Source organism: Phocoena phocoena, chromosome 2, assembly GCF_963924675.1.
Source record: "Phocoena phocoena chromosome 2, mPhoPho1.1, whole genome shotgun sequence".
Classification (NCBI taxonomy): Eukaryota; Metazoa; Chordata; class Mammalia; order Artiodactyla; family Phocoenidae; genus Phocoena; species Phocoena phocoena.
The window spans coordinates 132,852,448-132,869,528 of record NC_089220.1 but is presented as its reverse complement, the minus strand read 5'-3'; the positions used below and the strand labels follow the sequence as shown (position 1 = coordinate 132,869,528).

Sequence of the window (17,081 nt, the reverse complement as noted above, 5' to 3'; positions counted from 1 at the left end):
AGCCCCCCTTGCTGGTCATTAACCACAACTCCTCCCAGGTCTGTTATCACATCTGATGCTTCTACCGCCCTTGTCAGGAGGGGTAGGCCTCCTGAGGTCCACAGCCCCCTCACACCCTCAGACCTCCTGTGTGCCCCCCTGCCAGCCTGGGACAGGGAGGCGGGGTCCCCCTTCCACGGTGTGTTTGCTGCTGAATTTGGAAGCCGCAGCCTCAGGCTCCAGACATTCATTTATCTTGGCTCTAGGGAGGGAGGCGGGTAGGTGAAGGCGGTCGCTGCACAGAAGGCGGCCGGCACCTTGATTCAGGCCCCCCTCAGTCTGTGGAGGGCTGAGAGGGGGGAGGGGGAGGAGGGAGCCCCGGCCGCAATTTGCTGCCCACTAGGCTTCGTGGCCTGGTGCCAAAGGCCTGTAAGAGCATCCATGGGGCTAAGGCCTGCTTGTTTCCTACCCAGCAGCTGGTCCCAGGAAGAGACCCCTGTGGGCATGCAAGGGCCACCGGAGCAGAGGGAGGTGGCAGGAATTTTCCTGGCTGCCAGGTCACCTCAGTGTCCTCCTCTGGGGCATGGAGGGACAGAAACGCCCTTGTGGGCCAGCCTGGCACTGCCCTACACACTGTCTTGCAATGTGCTCTTCCTGGGAAAACAGACCCGCTGCCAAACCGGAAACTCCAGGGGCTCTGGTGGCCCAGGCCCCGGGGAGGTAGAGCTGTCCCCATGGCCTGGACTCTAATCATCCACCAGCCTCCTGGACCTGAGACCACGTTCTCCGGCTGAGTCTGAATGTGAGGTCATGGGAGACCCTCCTGGAAAACTGGGAGGGAGAATCTGGAGTGGACAGGAATGTCCCATTGCCTGGGCCACGGGCCACATCATGGCTGCCTCTGGCTGTGGCTCTGTGAGTAGGACTTGAGTCCTGCCACCCAGACACTGACGCCTCCTTGGGTCAGAAGATGACTGGCTCTCGGTGGCCTCCAGGGCTCCAGATGGGAACCTCCTCTCCTGGCAGTGAGAACACGCTGGGCTCTGGAGTCCCCTGGCTCCGGTGAAATCCCAGCTTGGTTCCCAGCCGAATGCACTTTGGGTGGGGAGGCCACTTTCCCTCCTAGAGCCTCAGGTTCCGGAGCTGCCCTGGACAGACGGGCTGCATGGGTGGCCCTGGGGGTGCTCAGTGGGTTGATGCCCTGTCCTCACTTGTTCCATCTTCCCTGCGCCCAGACACCACGGCCCTCTCTGCTCTGAGGCTGCAGCCTTACTGTGTCAGTGTGGGACAGAGACAAAGGGCAGGATGGTACCCTGCAGCCCCGACTGGCACCAGCAGCATCCAGCAGCCGGGGCCTCCAACCAGCGTCCTCAATGCCCTCCGTGCCCCAGAATCCCTGGGGGTTTAAAAAAAAGAACACATCTGACCCCCACCCAGAGATGTGGTGTCAGAGCGGCCTGGGGGGGCCCAGAACCATTACCTTCTAAAATCCGCTCGGTTCACAAATGTACAGCCACAGTAAGAACCCCTGGGCAGGACCGTCACCTCCAGGAGGCTGTTGGGTCCGCTTGTCTGGGGCGGGGTTTGACTCCCACTGGACAGAAAGCTCCGTGATGATAACGACAGAAACATACCTGCATATCGGCTCCCCTTTATTGGGATTTGACACTGGAGTTCTACGAAAACATAGTTTGGGGCAAGAAAAGACTATCCCAGAAGTTTGAAACTGAATGCTCTGGGAGTGTTTTTAAACTTTCTGGACTATTAACCCTAATAAGAAATCCATCTTATTTACAGCCAGATCCAATGTGCACGCACGTGAACAAACGCACACAACAGAAACTAAGTTTCCTAAACGTTTACTCTTGCACTGGGAAAGCATTCACAAACTGCCTTAATATTGGCTAGGTTTGGCTATCCTGTTCTACCCTGCGCCCCCCAACCCAGACCCACCCCCAAACTGTGCCTGTGTGTTAGCTTCTGACGCCAGAAGGCTGATTTCAAAGACCCCTAGTGGACGGTGTACAGCAGCAGTTTGAGAAACACCGCACTCTGGGCAAAGGGCAGAGGTGGCTCCAGGGTAGTTCACCTGACGACAAAGAACGTGCAGGACATTCCTTCCTAAATAATTTGCTCAGTTACCGACGAGAGGAACATGGCGGGTCAGGGGGCGTCTGGGTCGGAGGGAGGAAAGCCCGGGCCCTCCTGATGGCAGGGCCTGGTGCCGTGACCCGCCTCACCACCCCCGGCCCCCCTCCCCCGTACCTTGCTGGTGGCGGTGGCGGCTGAGCCAGGCAGCACCGGTGTGTTGGTGACCTGCACGTTTAGGTAATTATTGTCGATGAGCGGCCAGGCGCCCTGCACCTTGCAGGTCTGGAAACGGTCTGTGAAAGTCCGGAGGTGCGGGTCTCCGAAGAGGCCGCAGTGCGTGTAGTTGGGGGCGGCCGCGCGATTGTGGAAGCTCTTCTCGTAGTGGCAGATCTCGGGGCTGTCCGAGCGTTCCTGGCTGTCCCCCGGTGGCGGCGGCAGCGTGCGTAGGTGCGGCTGCGACGTGGGGCCATCCTTGGAGCAGTTGTGCTGGCTCATGAGGTCCTCGATGCCATGGACGGCAGAGTGGTAGGCCAGGTCCCCCCGGCAGGTGCGGGCTGTGCGCCGCGTGCACAGGGCATAGGTGCGCAGCGCCGCGCAGAACTCAGGGGCGTCGTCCGGGGCCGGTGCGTGGCTGCCCGCCGTGGCGCTCCAGAACTCAGAGTTGCACTTGAGGATCTTGCACGAGGAGGTGGCTGCGGATACAGGAAGGGAGGCGCTGTCACGTTGGGAGTGGTAAGCCCAGGCCTCCTCCACCCCCGTGGGCCAGGGCTGCGGGGCACGTGCAAGGGACAAAGGACGCCTCATCTCAGGCGTTGGAAGTGTTCCTGCAGGCATGGAACCTGCCTTTCCCACTTTCCCGATTCTTCTGCGCAGCCGTAATGACCATGAGTGGCTAGGCCTGCGGACCGCAGGCTGAAAGGCCTGGCGGAGGACTACCGGCGCCCCCCACCCCCGCCGCAAGCTCTCCGCCCACCCTTGGGCCTTTGGCGTCTGTTGACACTTTCACAACTACCGCCAAGAATTTCGGCACAGCAAAAGAAATCTGGCCGGGAATTAAGCCCCACTATTCAGTATGTGTTCTGATCTCTGCCACTGTGTGACCTTGTACAAATCACTTAACTTCTCTGTGCCTCATTTTACTTATCTAGAAAATGGGGTAATATAGTATCCACCCTATGAGGTTGCTGAAAGTGTTAAAGGACTTATCCCGGCACCGGGCACAGAGCAGAAGCTCAATGAATGTTGGCTAGTGTGATTATATTAGCCCTGGTCACAGAGGGCCTGGTTCTGTCACTTCGTCTGCAGATGCAGGGCAGCTTCCCTCTTGGTCTCCGTAGCTCCATCCCCCATTATCCTGCTCAGGAGAGCAAGCTGGGAGGCAACTGAGTGGCAACCTTGGATCTGCTCTAATTCATGCTTTTTTTTTAAGGTCACTTTCAGCGTTGAGACCTTAGTGATAATTAGCTACAGATAATTATCATGCCTGAGAACTGTGACCTCAACACACCTGCATCATGGAATCTGCCCTTTCCCGGCCTCCTGGATTCCTCTGCACGGCCCATAGCGACCAGAAGTGGCAGCAGGAGGGACGTTTCTACACAGGCTTCCAGGTGCAAAGGGGCCGGCAGCCTGCGAGGTGCAGCTTTTGGTGTCTCAGCCCAATCAACAGAGGGGAAGGAGGCGCTAGCTCCAGCCACTCCTGGCTCGGCCACTCATCTGGCTCTAAGTCAGTTTACTTCTCCGTTACTGGCTTTTTACCTATAAAATCAAGCTGTGCCTAAAAGCAGGGACAGAAGTATATGAGGCCAGGCTAGCCAAAGAACCATCCAGGCAGCTGCCCTGTGTGGCCCTGGTCTGTGCTGCAGGCCCCGTACCTGGATGCCTGGGCCACCGAGCTCAGGGAGCTCTCCCACCTCTGCAGGTGCGGACGCTGTTCTCCTGGAGCTGGTGTGACTTGCCCCAAGTATATCAACACGGTGCTTGTCCTAAAATTCAGGCTTTTCCCCTAACTTGACCTGTATTTGTCACACCTCTGGTAAACAAGGTCATTTCAGGAGGTATCTGGGTGAGCATTTTTCTTTTCACTTGACAAGTCACGTATTTAAATACGTATTAGGAAAAATAAAACAGATTTGATAGAAGAGCTACAGATTTCCCATTTTAAGTGGAAGAAGCATGCTGACCTAGAGAAGCAGATCCGGTAAATGATAGGTGGTGACCACTGTGAAGAGGTGCCCATCCGGGGAGACCCCCTGTGTGGTCGCCCTCCCACAGAGCCATGTTCCTGGCCCAGGTCTCCTTTGAAAGGTGGCTAGAAGAGTCTCCAGCCCCGCCATCTTCATGATTTCCCAACCTGTAGAAGATGCCCAAGGGCCCAACATCCCTGTGGGCGGCAAATGCTACTGTGGCCTGAGCGGGAGATGGTAAAGGGGGCCTCGAGGTGGGGGTGTGTGTGGAAAGGATGCCGCGGAGAACAAGCAGTGTGGAGGAACACAGGTCAGGGGAACTGGCCGCTGCAGCTGCCAACCCCCCACCTCCGGTCTGCGGCCGCCCCGTAATGCCCACTCCGGTAGCCTCGGTGATTACAGGTGAGCTGACCTGCCATTCTGCTTTCTCAGAATTCTGGAGGTAGGCATCTCAGAGGAAACTGCCCCAAAGGGACTCAGGCCTCGTGCTGAGTGGCAGCTACCTTGGCTCTGCCCACTGCCCAAACAGCCCTGGGTCCCCCTCTGGCCTTCACCTTGCCCAAAGGACAGAAAAGACAGTGCCCGTCCCTTTACAGCCAGACCACTGCAGCACACGCAGGGCTGTGCTGGCCTCAGCTCTCCACCAGAGCCAAGCTGGGGTGGCACAGACTGAAGTCCCAGCTAACTGACTCTGTTCCAGGCTCAGTGGCCTGGGCCCTGCAAGCCTCACCTCATTCGGGGCCCCGGGCAGCCTCACAGGTGGGCACTACAACATCCCCGCCTCCCAGAGAGCAGAGCCAGGCTCAGCGAGACTGACTGAGGTTCCACTGTGAGGAGGAAGCAGGATGTGAATCCAGCCCCTCAGACCTGAAAGCCCAGGCCCCTGGCAATGCCAAGACCTCGGACAACCTTGGTGCATTCACGATTCCCTCCACCGGCTGCTGGGTGGTTCAAAGGCACACTCCGCCACAGGTGGGCTTCAGCCTCTCCCTGAGGACCCCTCCTGCGACGCTGAGAGACTGCCACCCGCCAGGAGGCCCATGGTCCACACGCTCCGCGGCGTTGCCTCCACAGACTAGTTTCCAGGGCCTGTTTCTCAGGGTACAGCGAGGGGCTTGAAGGCTGGGGTCGGGATGCTGCCCAGGGCAGGGCCAACCTGCACACAGTGTGGGACGCGTTGGGGCATCCCATTCCCGACCCCTGTCATGCGTGGCTCTATTCCCCCCAAACGGGCGACGGGGGGTCTCCTGTCTGCACAGCCTTGACACCTGGGGTCAGAGCAGTGTCTCAGATAAAGAGCTCTCTGGTGTGTCTGGAATGCATGACCGAAATCCCACTCCGGTGCCCTCAGAGAGAGTCCCCGAAGTGTCCTGGGGTCATCGAGTGGATCTGTTCAGAGCCGTGCTCCTCGAATGTGCCCACCAACCACCGGGCTCTGCCTCCGCCGGGCCCAGTGGGCCTGAGGTCTGCATCGCTGTCAGGTGCTCTGGGGGTCATTTTCTCTTCAACAGCCCGTCACAGAGGGGCCAAGTTGCCCGTCACCCCCACCCCCCGGCTCCCCCGCAGGTCTGGAATGTGTGAACGGGGCATCTTCTCGGGGAGTGGGGGGCGAGGGGGCTGCAGGCAGAGGGGGCAGTGAGGAGACCGGCCTCCCGAGGAGCAAGCCCAGCTGCGACCCAGCTGCCAACACTGAGCAGCCCGGGGCACTCAGGCTGTCAGCGCTCCGCGACAAGGCCTTTCATCCCTCTGTTCACCGTGGCTCCGCCCCTTGCTCCCCCCGCCCCCTCCTGAGCCACAGGTAGCAACCGGCCACCCCCCTGAGGGCGCATGGCAGCTCCGCCCACCACCCGCAGGCGGCGACAGGGGTTGCTCTCCCGCTGCCCTCGCACCCAGGGCCTCCCTCCGGCCTCCATCCCGGCGGGGCGGTGACGGTAGAGGGGCTGAGCTTGAAGTCCAGCCAATCCCATTTCTCAACCCTCTGGAGAACATTCTCGATGCGATCGTCCAGGGCTGGGCCAAAAGTGGGGAAGTCTGAAGGCGACGCTGGTCGCGTGGGATGGCGGGCAGAGTGTGCGCTGGAGGGAGGGTGTCTGGTCCAAAGTCCCACCCTGTCCCCTACGAGTAGTTGTGGGAATTGGACTTGACCTCAGTTTCCTTAGCTGTGAAGTGGAGGTAACACCCACCTCAGAAGCTGCTGAGGACTGAGATGTACTTGGCATGCCTGGGACCCAGTGGGCACTCAACAAATAAGGTCCCCAACAAAGGTCTCAGAGGGGGACAGATACAACCTCCCTGTGAGGTCGGAGGTTAAAAGTCACCAGGCAGGGGATGGAAGGGCATTGGATGGGAGCCGGCCCCTCCCTCTGCCTCTTCCCTAGCGAATCCCAGGGACTGCTCCCAGCCCTCTACCCTCCTCCTCGGGTTAGGGCCCTGGCTGGCGCTCCGACTGCCCTTCTGCCTTGACTCAGATCAGCTGGGTCTGGCCAGCTCTTCCTGCCCACTGTCCACTCACACCCAAAGGCCCAGCCCCAAAGCCCACCTGGATCAGTCCAGGACCATGATGCCTGGGCCCACATTTCCCCGATGTCCTGGGTTTCCCCAGCTGTCCCGAACCCTTGGGCCTTTCACATCTTCCTAAGGGTCTAAGAGGAACCCCAGGCGCTCCCATCATAAGGGAGAAGCTACAGATCAGGGTAGGGGAATGGTGTATAAGAGGCCACTGAGAGTAACGAGAGCTGGGACCAGAACTGGGGGAGATCCCCTCTGCCCTCTCTCCAGGTGGTAACGCAGCTCTCCCAGGCCCGTCTGCCATCATTTCCTGAGGGCCTCAGGGGAGGGTGCTGGGGATGCCAAGGCTGGACAGTCCCCACGGGTGGCGAGCCAAGGGGCCCTAACCCCCATGGAGTCATCCTGCCGCCCTGTGTTCCACTCCAGTAAATCACAGACTGAAGGCTCCCCAACCCAGGTCAGGGACCTGAATGTAACCTGGCCCAGCATCAAAAGGAAAAGCTCTGGACTGTGGCGTCACCTGCCAAAGAGACCCCAGAGGGGCTGATTTTTATGTGCTGTATCTTAAAAAAAAAAAGAAAGACAGACCTGAATTCCAGGCAGTAAACCTTGGGCTTTTCTGATGTGAGTGTTCAAGGAAGAAGGAGAGGAAAGTCCGAGACTCTGAAACAGCTTACTGCAACTCGTATGAGTGGGAAGAGGTAGCGAGCTTTTCTGAGCGCGGCTTCCTTGGTGCTTTCAGTGCGACAGAAGGCGGCCGGCTGCCCTGTTCCTGCCTGGCTCCTGCAGACGGCCACCTTGCCATGGTGCCACAGCAGCCCATGTGCGCACAGCCAGGTGATTAAAGTTCTCCTGAGCTCCTATTTCCATCTCAGACCCTGTGTCCTCAGGCACGGGGAGCTCTCAAGGGGCCCCTTCTGACTCTTGGTACCTGGAGCTCCACCTCAGACTCCCAGGAAAATGCAAAGACCCTTGCACAGACTTCCCGCTCCTCGGAAGCCTATTAGGCACGTTTGGATTTGACTCAAGCCTCTTGAGACGTAGAACTTCTGGGATTAGCTGCTAGGGAACAAACAGAAGAGAATCCAGAGGCTGCAAAGACAGTGGCCAGCCAGACTCACCACCAGGAACCCCGATTCCCTCCGGCGCCCCGTGATGCCGGACACTTGGCTCAAAAGGTGGGGTGCAGGCTGGGACCCTGGGCAACCACTGGACCCACTCGCTCCCAACTTGTGTAGTTAGGGCCAGGCCTCCCACTTCTCTGTGTAATTGACTTTGTTAAGATCGCTTTATCTAATGATCACTTGGCGACCAAACTCCATGGCGGCTTCCCGAGGCGCACCATGGAATTTTAGAACCTGGGGCCTGAGGGATGCCACAGGTCACCAGTTTGTACCTCCAGCCAGCCCCCGTGGCAGGAAATCTGCCTGCGGCATCCCTGCCCGGTGGGCATCCGGCTTCCACTGCCACTGGGACTCTGCTGGGCAGGGCTGGCCCCTCCTGCTCTGGACAGCTCCAGCTGTGGACCCACAACTGCCCCCCAGGGAGATCCGTGGGGCTTTGGCCCTTCTCTAGAGCCACACAGAAAAAGCTCAAATGTAACCCTGCGAATACTGGAGATGGCCCCTTGGCTTCCCTGTGTCACCTTCTTTGGTCTCACCCTCTGGCCACTCCTCTCTGTGGGGCTCACTGAACTGTCAACCATCGACGACCCAGCTAGGGTGCCACCTCCTGCCTGAAAATCCCCTGAGAATCCTGACTCCCACACTCTACGCTCAAAGCATCTGTGCTCCGGCACCCCACATTTGTAACCTTTCACTTCTGCAGGAGGTGGGCTCCAGACTGCCTTCCTCATGGTCTGAGATACAGCAGAGAGAAATCACAGCCACACACGGCTTGCCTGACTTAATTCTCTTCCTTTAAATAGCAACCCAGCTCCTCTCCGAGGAGAAAGACGGGGGAGGGGGTGGGCCGCGGCAGCCAGGAGCTGGAAGCTGCAGCTGTACCAACCCAGGCAGGATGAAAATATTTATGCACCAGTGCGGCATTAGCCGCTTTCAGAGACCTCCTTTGAACTGTTAATCAAGCCCAATCTTTCAGAATAATAGCCTGATTATTACCGGCTTGTTTGCATAACAAAGAAGCCCAATAAAACTTATCTTGCTGAGCTCCACGGGGTGTGAAGGCTCGGCCCTGAGAAAGGAGTCTTAGGAATGCAGGAGCCCTTCCTCAGCCTGAACCCAGGAATAAAGACAATGCAATTTGCCACCAAGAAAAGCCCAATAGACCAATAAATTACCCCCGTGCAAAGGGATTAGATCAGGTTTCAGTTGCCGTGTAGGAGCGGTTGGGGTGAGCCGGGAGAGAGAGAAACCTGCCTCTTCTTAAAGGAGTATACGGCTCGTTTGAAGGCAAGCCCCACAGTCACGTTGGTTCTGCCTCCGTGGTTTGCAGGGTCACTGCCTGGATTCATGGACTTGCTGAAGGTTCTGGACCCCACTAGGTGCCCGGCACGGTGCCTCCTGCCATTCCTCGAACAAGCCCCAGTTGGTTTCTGTGCTCAGGTGGAGTCGGCTACACAGACCACCGGGATGCAGGGAAGAAGACACGGTTCATTTGAACACAGACTTAAGGATGGCGGCGTAGAGGGTTATCAGGGAAGCAGCCTTTCCACCAGGTCCTGAAGGGCAGTGGGATTTGACAGGTGATGCAGGGCAGAGGTCCAGGAGCCCAAGTGGCTCCAGAACTGCTGGGACTGGCCGGAGGTGAAATGCCGGATGGTTCAGAGTGTGCCGCAAGTTTGGGGCCAGGCGCGGAAGCCCCGAGTGAAAGCCGGCGATGAAGCAAATGTCGTTCAGCTTCAAACTGCTCTTCTCCGCTCTGTGTGGGGCTGGGATGCAGCAAACCCCGTTTCACCGTTCACCCAGCCCCCTGTTAGATTGCACCACCGGGGAGCACTAGATGAGGCCCAGCCAGGTTAACCTCAGCACCACCACCCAGCCCTGGCCCTTCTTCCCCTCCAGCCGCTGCTCCGAAGTAGCCAGACCAGCCAGGTAGCGGCCCTCCTCCGAGCCCTGGGCCCCCAAGGTCCTCTTCCCTTTGTGCCTCCAGCCCCAGGAGTGGAAGTCGCTTCCTGCAACTCTGTGTGTGCCTCCGTGGTCCCTTGTGGCCTCTTCCGTCCTCCCACGCCCATCTAGACACAATCCCCTGTATCAGGTTCCCTCTGTGGCAATACCCCATGTGGTTTCTGTTTTCCTGACTAGATCTCGATACGCCAGCCTAAGGATTTCAGACCAGATCCCACTGACCGTGGGGAGCCCGCTGGATAACCTTCAGTAAGTACCTGGCATGATGAGAACACTATTTTAGGAAGTGGCATAACATTAAGAGGCGATGGCTTTAATTAGGACAGAAGCAGGCAGAGCAGAGGGAGGGCAGCTTCAAAGAGAATTCACTGCACAGCCTCTGTGGAAGGAGCAGTACAGAAGCCTGAGACGCCCCCCGCCCCTCACCACCGGGCCCCTGTCCTCACTGCCCACCTGTCCCAGGCAGCGCCGATGCTGGGGCTCGTCTCTTAGCAACGAGTTGGGATGTGGGTCCCAAAAGAGGTGGGAAATGTGCTTGCGCCCAGTGGGAGACCCAGGCTGGGCACCAGCAGCAGAAGCAGCGGACCACTCTCCACCCTCTCCTGTCCCTTAGCACCGAAGCTGGGAGGGGACAGTGGATGGATCTAGCGCCAGAATTTGGCAAGTTCTCGCCGTGGCAGTGTTCTGGAGTCTCTTTGCTTGAGAGATGCCTGTGGCTGCCGGGTTTGTGTCGATCCATCCAGGTGTCTCGCGTCAGATACCGAGAGGAACACACCCAGGTGAGGGACTGGATTTTTCACCAGGTGCAGCCGACCCTACCTTACTTAACCCACAGGCAGCCAGAAGTGATCAGCTTTCCTCAGAGGCATTCCTCCCAGTTCAGCCTAAGAATGTTCCAAGGAACCGACCTAGCCCGTGACTCCAAAGTGTCTCTCGCCCCTTGAGAGCACTGGGACTTTTCTCGGGGGCTTCCTATAGGGACCTGCCTACCCGAGAAGAAAGCCCGGGGCAGGAGGAAGCTTCTCAGAGAACCTGCATTGGCTTAGGGAGTGGAGGAGGGGAGATGGGGGAGCAGTGGTTAACTCACTGCTAAGTGTGGGCACAGGTGGCCGAGTGCCACTCACCAAGCTGAGGCAGGAGGCGCTGCCCCCTCGTCACACCCAGCCAGGCTGCTCTGTCCCAGCCTCCACACGTGCCAAGTCGCTGCAAGAAACCAGGCCAAGTGCCAAGGAAAAGGGTACACCCACTGGGGCCACACGGAGCCAGATCAACAGCCGAGAGAACGTGAAAAAGCACATGTGCTCACCCTCGGGCCCAAGGCCACAAGCAGCCCTGTCAGTCAGGCAGCTGAGGGCTCCTCTGGGTTAGAGGGGCCCATGGCGCGGCAGGGGCCGGGCACAGGATTCCATGCCAAGACCACCCTGCCTTAGGGCAGAGAACTAAGCGACTCTGGGTTCCACGAGAAGGATGGTATATGGGCAAAGACATCACTTTTCAGGGCCTACTTGGAGGCATAACCCCTTTTCCTGAGTCTAGGACTGGCTCTAGAGGTGACAATTTTCCATTCTGGTTCTGCTTCTAGTAACCCTGGGCTCATTTGCTTGGCTGCTCCGGGTCAAAATTCATTTGAAGTGGCTTTTCTCCTCCACTTCCATCTGCAGGCAGGCCTTCCTCCACCTTCCTCACGCACTGGGAAGGCACACGCCTGGCTGGTGCACACACGAGCGTGAGCCCGTGTTCATGGAACATTCCTCAGCATGGGGAACAATAATGGGCTCCTTTCTGCAGACACTTGGGCGCAGAGGGATCACTTTAACAGGCGTCTCGGTATTCTGACTGCCCAGGTGAAGTGGTGAGTGAAATGAATAAATAAGCAAAACCCCAAAGACACAAATCTGACTTGGGAAAATTTGCACCATGACAGCTCTGCCAAAGTTGTTTTCCCAGCCTACGGCTGGGTGGCATGTGCTTTGGAATGCTAAGGCAGGGGTAGATAGGGAGCAGAGAGGGCCTTTGGGAAGAGGCAACAATGTGAGATCCATGGAAGAGTGTGGTCACTCTTCATTCTGCTGTCTAATTATATCTCCAAAGTCTCTTATTCTTTTCCCCCCACCTTAAAGCCTTATACGCTACATAGCTCAAAGTGTAAAATGCTACGTAGTGCGTTTAACGAGTGTTTACCCAAAATCTGGTATATGGAAAAGGGCAGGGGTCTGGGCTGTACTCCTGGCTCTGCCACTAAGTTGTGCGATGTCAGGCAACCTCTCTGACCCTCTGGTTCCTCATCGATACAGAGGGAATGATGCTCACAGGGGAGGGGTGACCATCTCGTGAGGTGACATATTTCAAATATTTAGCAGAGTGCCTGGTATATGCGGCCACTCAATAAATGGAAGTGCTTTAAAAACTGTCGTTCTTCAAATGATCATATTTTGGAGAAAATAACATGAAGGTATTCCGTCTTGAAGATTATTCATGTATGTCAATGAGCGATGGTAGTCTGTGGGAGGTCGGAATTTGCGTTATTTTCATTTTCTTATTTATCCTTTTCGGTCTTTAGATTTAAAAATGAGTATTGTCTTTATAAGCAGAAACACATTTTTTGAAAAAAAGATTGGGGTATCTGGACATCCCCCACCCCAACCCTGTGGTCTCTGTCTGTTGAGCAGGAAACAAACAGACACACAAAAAAACCCAAGGGTCCTGTAGTTTCCAGGACTGTGCCGGGTGTGTTTGGGGTGCAAAGAGAAGGGTATAAAGAAACAGGAAATGGGGCTCCTGCCCTTATGAACAGCTCCAGTGATTTAGAAGAGGACTAAAAACCCAAGACCCAGGAAGCAACAAGGCCAAGAGGAAGCACAGGCGTCAGGAGCCAAGGTGACAGGTACCCAGGTCACTGGAGGGGCGGCACTGGACCCCAACAGATGGCACTGGCCTTGGGCTTTAATCTAGTGGGCATTCCCATTCCAAACTGGGCAGGGGCCTCAGCAAGGCCTGGGGGCTGCCCACCGTTAAGGTATGGTGGGTGGTGACAGAGTATGGGGAGACCTGGAGGGACCTGGAGCCTGGGGACATGCCAGGGAATGAGGCCAGGGATGAGTGTGGGACCAGATGCCAGAGGGTCCTCTCTTCTGCATGCTCCAAAGAGGCCCACAGAGAGCTGTGAGTGCCTGAGCAGGAGTTTTAGAGCGATTCATTTGGCAACTTGGAGCGTGAGGGTGGGGCACCTGGGAGGCAGGTCCAAGCTCAGCTGCTTGCAGGTGACAAAGGGAACAGGCAGGAAAGGGTGGAGGAAGGAGGCCCAGCGCCGGGTGAACGGACAGAAGGGAGAGGCCACTTCACACCCAGGACTTCACGGTTCTGGGCAGTGGGGTCTAACAGACACAGGCCAGGCACTAGTCCAGGGGACAGGAGGAGAGTCTAGGAAGACCCATCATCCAGGTGTGCCCAGGACTCAGAGGGCTTCTAAAGACACGGGACTCTCAATTTTAAAACAGTGGAAAGTCCTGGGTCCACTGAGATGAGTTGGTTACCCTAGAAGAAACAGCGCCTTCAGTTTTAGGCAGGTTGAGTGTAGCCAGGCATTACAACGGCATGGTACCCCCAATCACTCAACCAAACACAAATTGGGGTTTTCTGCCCACTTCTGCTGAGGGCCTTGAACATTGCACCCGAGAGGGAAATTTTAGCAGGAACCATATGACCTCCAACATGTAAAGTGGTCCCCACGCGATCCTCTCACCTCCACAGAGACCCGGGACCCCAGTTCCCCATCTCATGGAGCAACCTTATCTGAGCCCATGGATCACCTCTCCCCAGTTCTCCTTTGGGCACTGGGGTGACTGCTAGCAATTCCTCCAACCTTGCAGAGGTTTCCCTTCTTAAACCAGAAGACCACAGATCCTCTCCTTACTCTCCAACTCATCCTCAGGGCCAAAGGGACCAACCATCTGCAGGATTTTACATCCCGCCCTCCCTGGGAGCCAGGGCTCTGCCCTGCAGGCCCCTTGGTGTGGCACGCACCAGCCTACTGGCTGACGCTGCTCTTGCAGTGGGACTCATTTCAGTCTTTCCCTCTGGGACACAAAGTCCTACTGGAAGGACAATAACATGGTAAGTAGGTTGACTTGCTTGTACGTTTTTGAATAGCAGCTCCGAGATAAATATTCTCATCTCTACAATGACACAGGTGTACTTGGATACTGCAGAGGACTTGGGTCTCTGCAAGCCTTAGTTTCCCCACTGAGGACTAATCTTTCTAAGACAGCTGTGGTTTAAAAGGAAGGGGAAAGAGGAAAAAAGAAAGGCCCAGGGCAATAATTTTTAGAACAGTGGTCCTCACACTTGAGGTGCATCAGAACCCTCTGGAAGGCCTGTTACAGTACAGACTGTACATCCCACCCCCAGAACATCAGCTTCGGTAGGTTTCTAACAAGTTCCTGGGGTGGGGGGGAGGGAGGAGGTTGATGCTGCCGGCCCAAGGACCACATTTTGAGAACCACCAAGCTGGAGTATAGCATCCATATGTAGCCAATGGGAAGCATGCCAGCATGTCTACAACATGTGACTTTGACGGGTTCCTCTTAGAAATGTTTTATTAAGCCAGGGTGGTTTTAAACTTTAAAAAAGTATCTATTAATTGTGTTTTGAAGCAGACGCTGTTAGTGAAAGACTCTCCCAAGAAGCCTTTCTTGGCCTCCTGCCACGCCCCCCTCCCAGCTAGACCACAGCAGTGGCCACTCTGTCCATCTGCTGAAGGCACAGCATGGTCCATGCAGACACCCTGATAGCCCCTGTCCTTCCACCAGGACTGAAGGCGGACGCCAACCTTGCTCAGATGAGGGCCCCGAATGCTGTCCCTGTGTCAGGACCACAGGAGGTGTGCCACGCATGCTGAGTACATGTAAACACTCTCAAAAGACACAAACCCTCTCAGTCTAGCAGAGGTTAAGGCATCTTTCTCCACATAACTATGTCCAATTTAATTTGCACTCCTATGGGTTTACTCCTGGAAGCCATTCAAGTCGACTAGCACTGAACAAGCCTATGCTTTCACGAGGCTGCTCCAGCCAGATTCCACCTGTCTTTAGAGGGAGGGGCTGGCACACAGGGCCCCTGACTGTCTCCAGTGCTTTCTTTTTTTTTTTTTTTCCTCTAACGCCCACCCAGCTGCCCACCAGACCTGCAGGTTCTCTGACTTGATCCCCAAGCAGCCCCTCTGGCGACAGTCCACCTCTTTGTGGTGGAAATGACCCATTTCATCTCTTAAGAAACCGTCTTCTTGACCCAGGTTTCTGGAGCACACACGTTTCCAGAGCCCCCAGTGTATTATTTCATGCGGGCATACTGGAAGCTCAGTTTTCAGCAAGGTGGGCAATTTTGACTAAATGCGGCTGTCAAGGCCTCAAATTAGAAGAAACATTAGCCAGTTGGCATGACAGCGCAACAGCTATCTGCTCTATCTGCCAGGTTTTAGTTACCAGCCTTGAAGCCAAAAAGAAATGGGCTTCTTGGAAACAAGTGATGGAATTCGGGTTATGAATTCTATAACCCACCAGCTTTCCTCAGACTATGGGGGAGACTTTTAAAATAAAGTTTTTAAGATGGAGAAATGAAAACAGCAAAACTCCACCACCCAGCCCTGACAGCTCCCTCCTACCTCTGAGTACTTCCTGCCAGCCCTTCCCTTCCTCTCCCTCCAGCCCAAGAAGTTAACAAGTGCTGCCGCTTTAAGAGCGGGAAGGTGTTGTTTTAAGGGCTTCTAAGCCCCCCTTCTCAATTTCAGCTCCAAGCTGAGATCACATCCCCCATGGCAGCTAAGGGACAAAAGCCATTTATCAACCCATCTGATAAAACTTCCAATGGGCTGGATCTTTATCTGGACCAAACCGAGATGCACACACAGTACAAACTGCTGCATCTCTAAAAGGGGGATTTCTTTTTTTAAGAGGATCATTTCAAATTTTAGTTTCTTAGTTCTTGGGAGGGACCCAAATCAGCCTTTCAGCCAGAACCTTCTATAGGTGGGGAAACTGCCTTAAAAAAAAAAAAAAAGGGAGGGAGAGTAGGACTCCTTGCTGCTTGACCCTCTACGGAGGTTGTAATATTCTGGGGCGAGGGTGCAAGGGGTCTAAAGGCTCTGTAAGGCATTGACACCCCCCCATTTTGTCTTTGGCCGGGGCATCCCCAATGGAATACAAGGCTGCGAGCAGGTTGCGACTCTCCGGGGACGCCTTTGGGGCGCGCGGGGCCGGGTGGGTTTTGGGGGGCCCCGGAGCAGGGCTGGGGCGGGAAAGTAAACGGATTCCTCCTCCCTTACAGCTGCCTTGCATGTCCTCCCACCGGGAGCCCCAACTTACAGCCAGGCCGAGTCCGGACTGCCCAGTTCTGCCAGTTCCTGAAACCCAGTTGGCTGAGGAGCAAAACAAAACAACCCAATCCCGGTCTAACTCAAGTCCTTTCTTGCAGAGCTCCGTAGAGCGCTGCGGCTGCGGATCCGTTCCGCCTGCGGAGCGAAACAGGCTCTCATTTTTGCAAAAAAGACACCTCGGCATCCCGCAGCACAATGGAAACAGCCGGGAAATCTCGCCTTGCATCGGCGAGCATTTGACCCGTGACGCTGGGTTTATTTGTATTTTTAGCAAGGGGAAAATGGGTACAGAGGGTTTAACTGGCATTTCGAGGCTGTGAGTAGCATATGGCAAAAATGGAATAAACTTTCTCGAAACATTATAAGGAAAACAGACCCGGGATTTAAGTTTCGTGCCTTCCCCCTCCCCCTCCGAAAGGGGGAAAAAAAAAAAGTAAAGAAACTGGAGCGTTTGGGAAGGAACAAATGCTTCTCTGTGGAGTTGGTTTCCCTTCCCCCAACAAAAACAAGAGGTCCGGGCTCGGAGGAATTTGAAAGCAGCGATCTGCCAAAAACATTGTGAAAAACTATGGGGGATTCATTGGAAACAGATGGGCTTTTTCAGCTTTAATTCTGAAATTCTCTCCCTTTCTGACGCAATAAAAACAAACAGGGGGCGACGCGGAATGTTATCAAACAGGAATAAGGGCCCTTCGAAGCCCAGTCCGTGGGCTTCCCCGCGTGGGCGAGCGCGAGGGGGAGGGACGGGGTCCCGCGGGAGGGGGCGGTCCGGGTCAGGCCTGGGACCTCAGGGGCGCCCCCAGCTCCACCCCTGGGCACCCGGCAGGTTTGCAAACTGCTGGGCGAGGAGCTGGAGAAAGT

At 56.0% G+C, this 17,081-nt stretch overlaps 1 protein-coding gene across 1 annotated transcript in view; it reads right to left on the bottom strand.

Moving 5' to 3' along the window:
- RGMA (repulsive guidance molecule BMP co-receptor a) overlaps positions 1-17,081 on the bottom strand; it is a 42,590-nt gene that overhangs the window by 5,946 nt on the left and 19,563 nt on the right. The window contains exon 3 of the mRNA XM_065871761.1: positions 2,245-2,762. Within this exon, the coding sequence (XP_065727833.1) occupies positions 2,245-2,762 (518 nt within the window). The remainder of the gene's footprint in view (positions 1-2,244; positions 2,763-17,081) is intronic.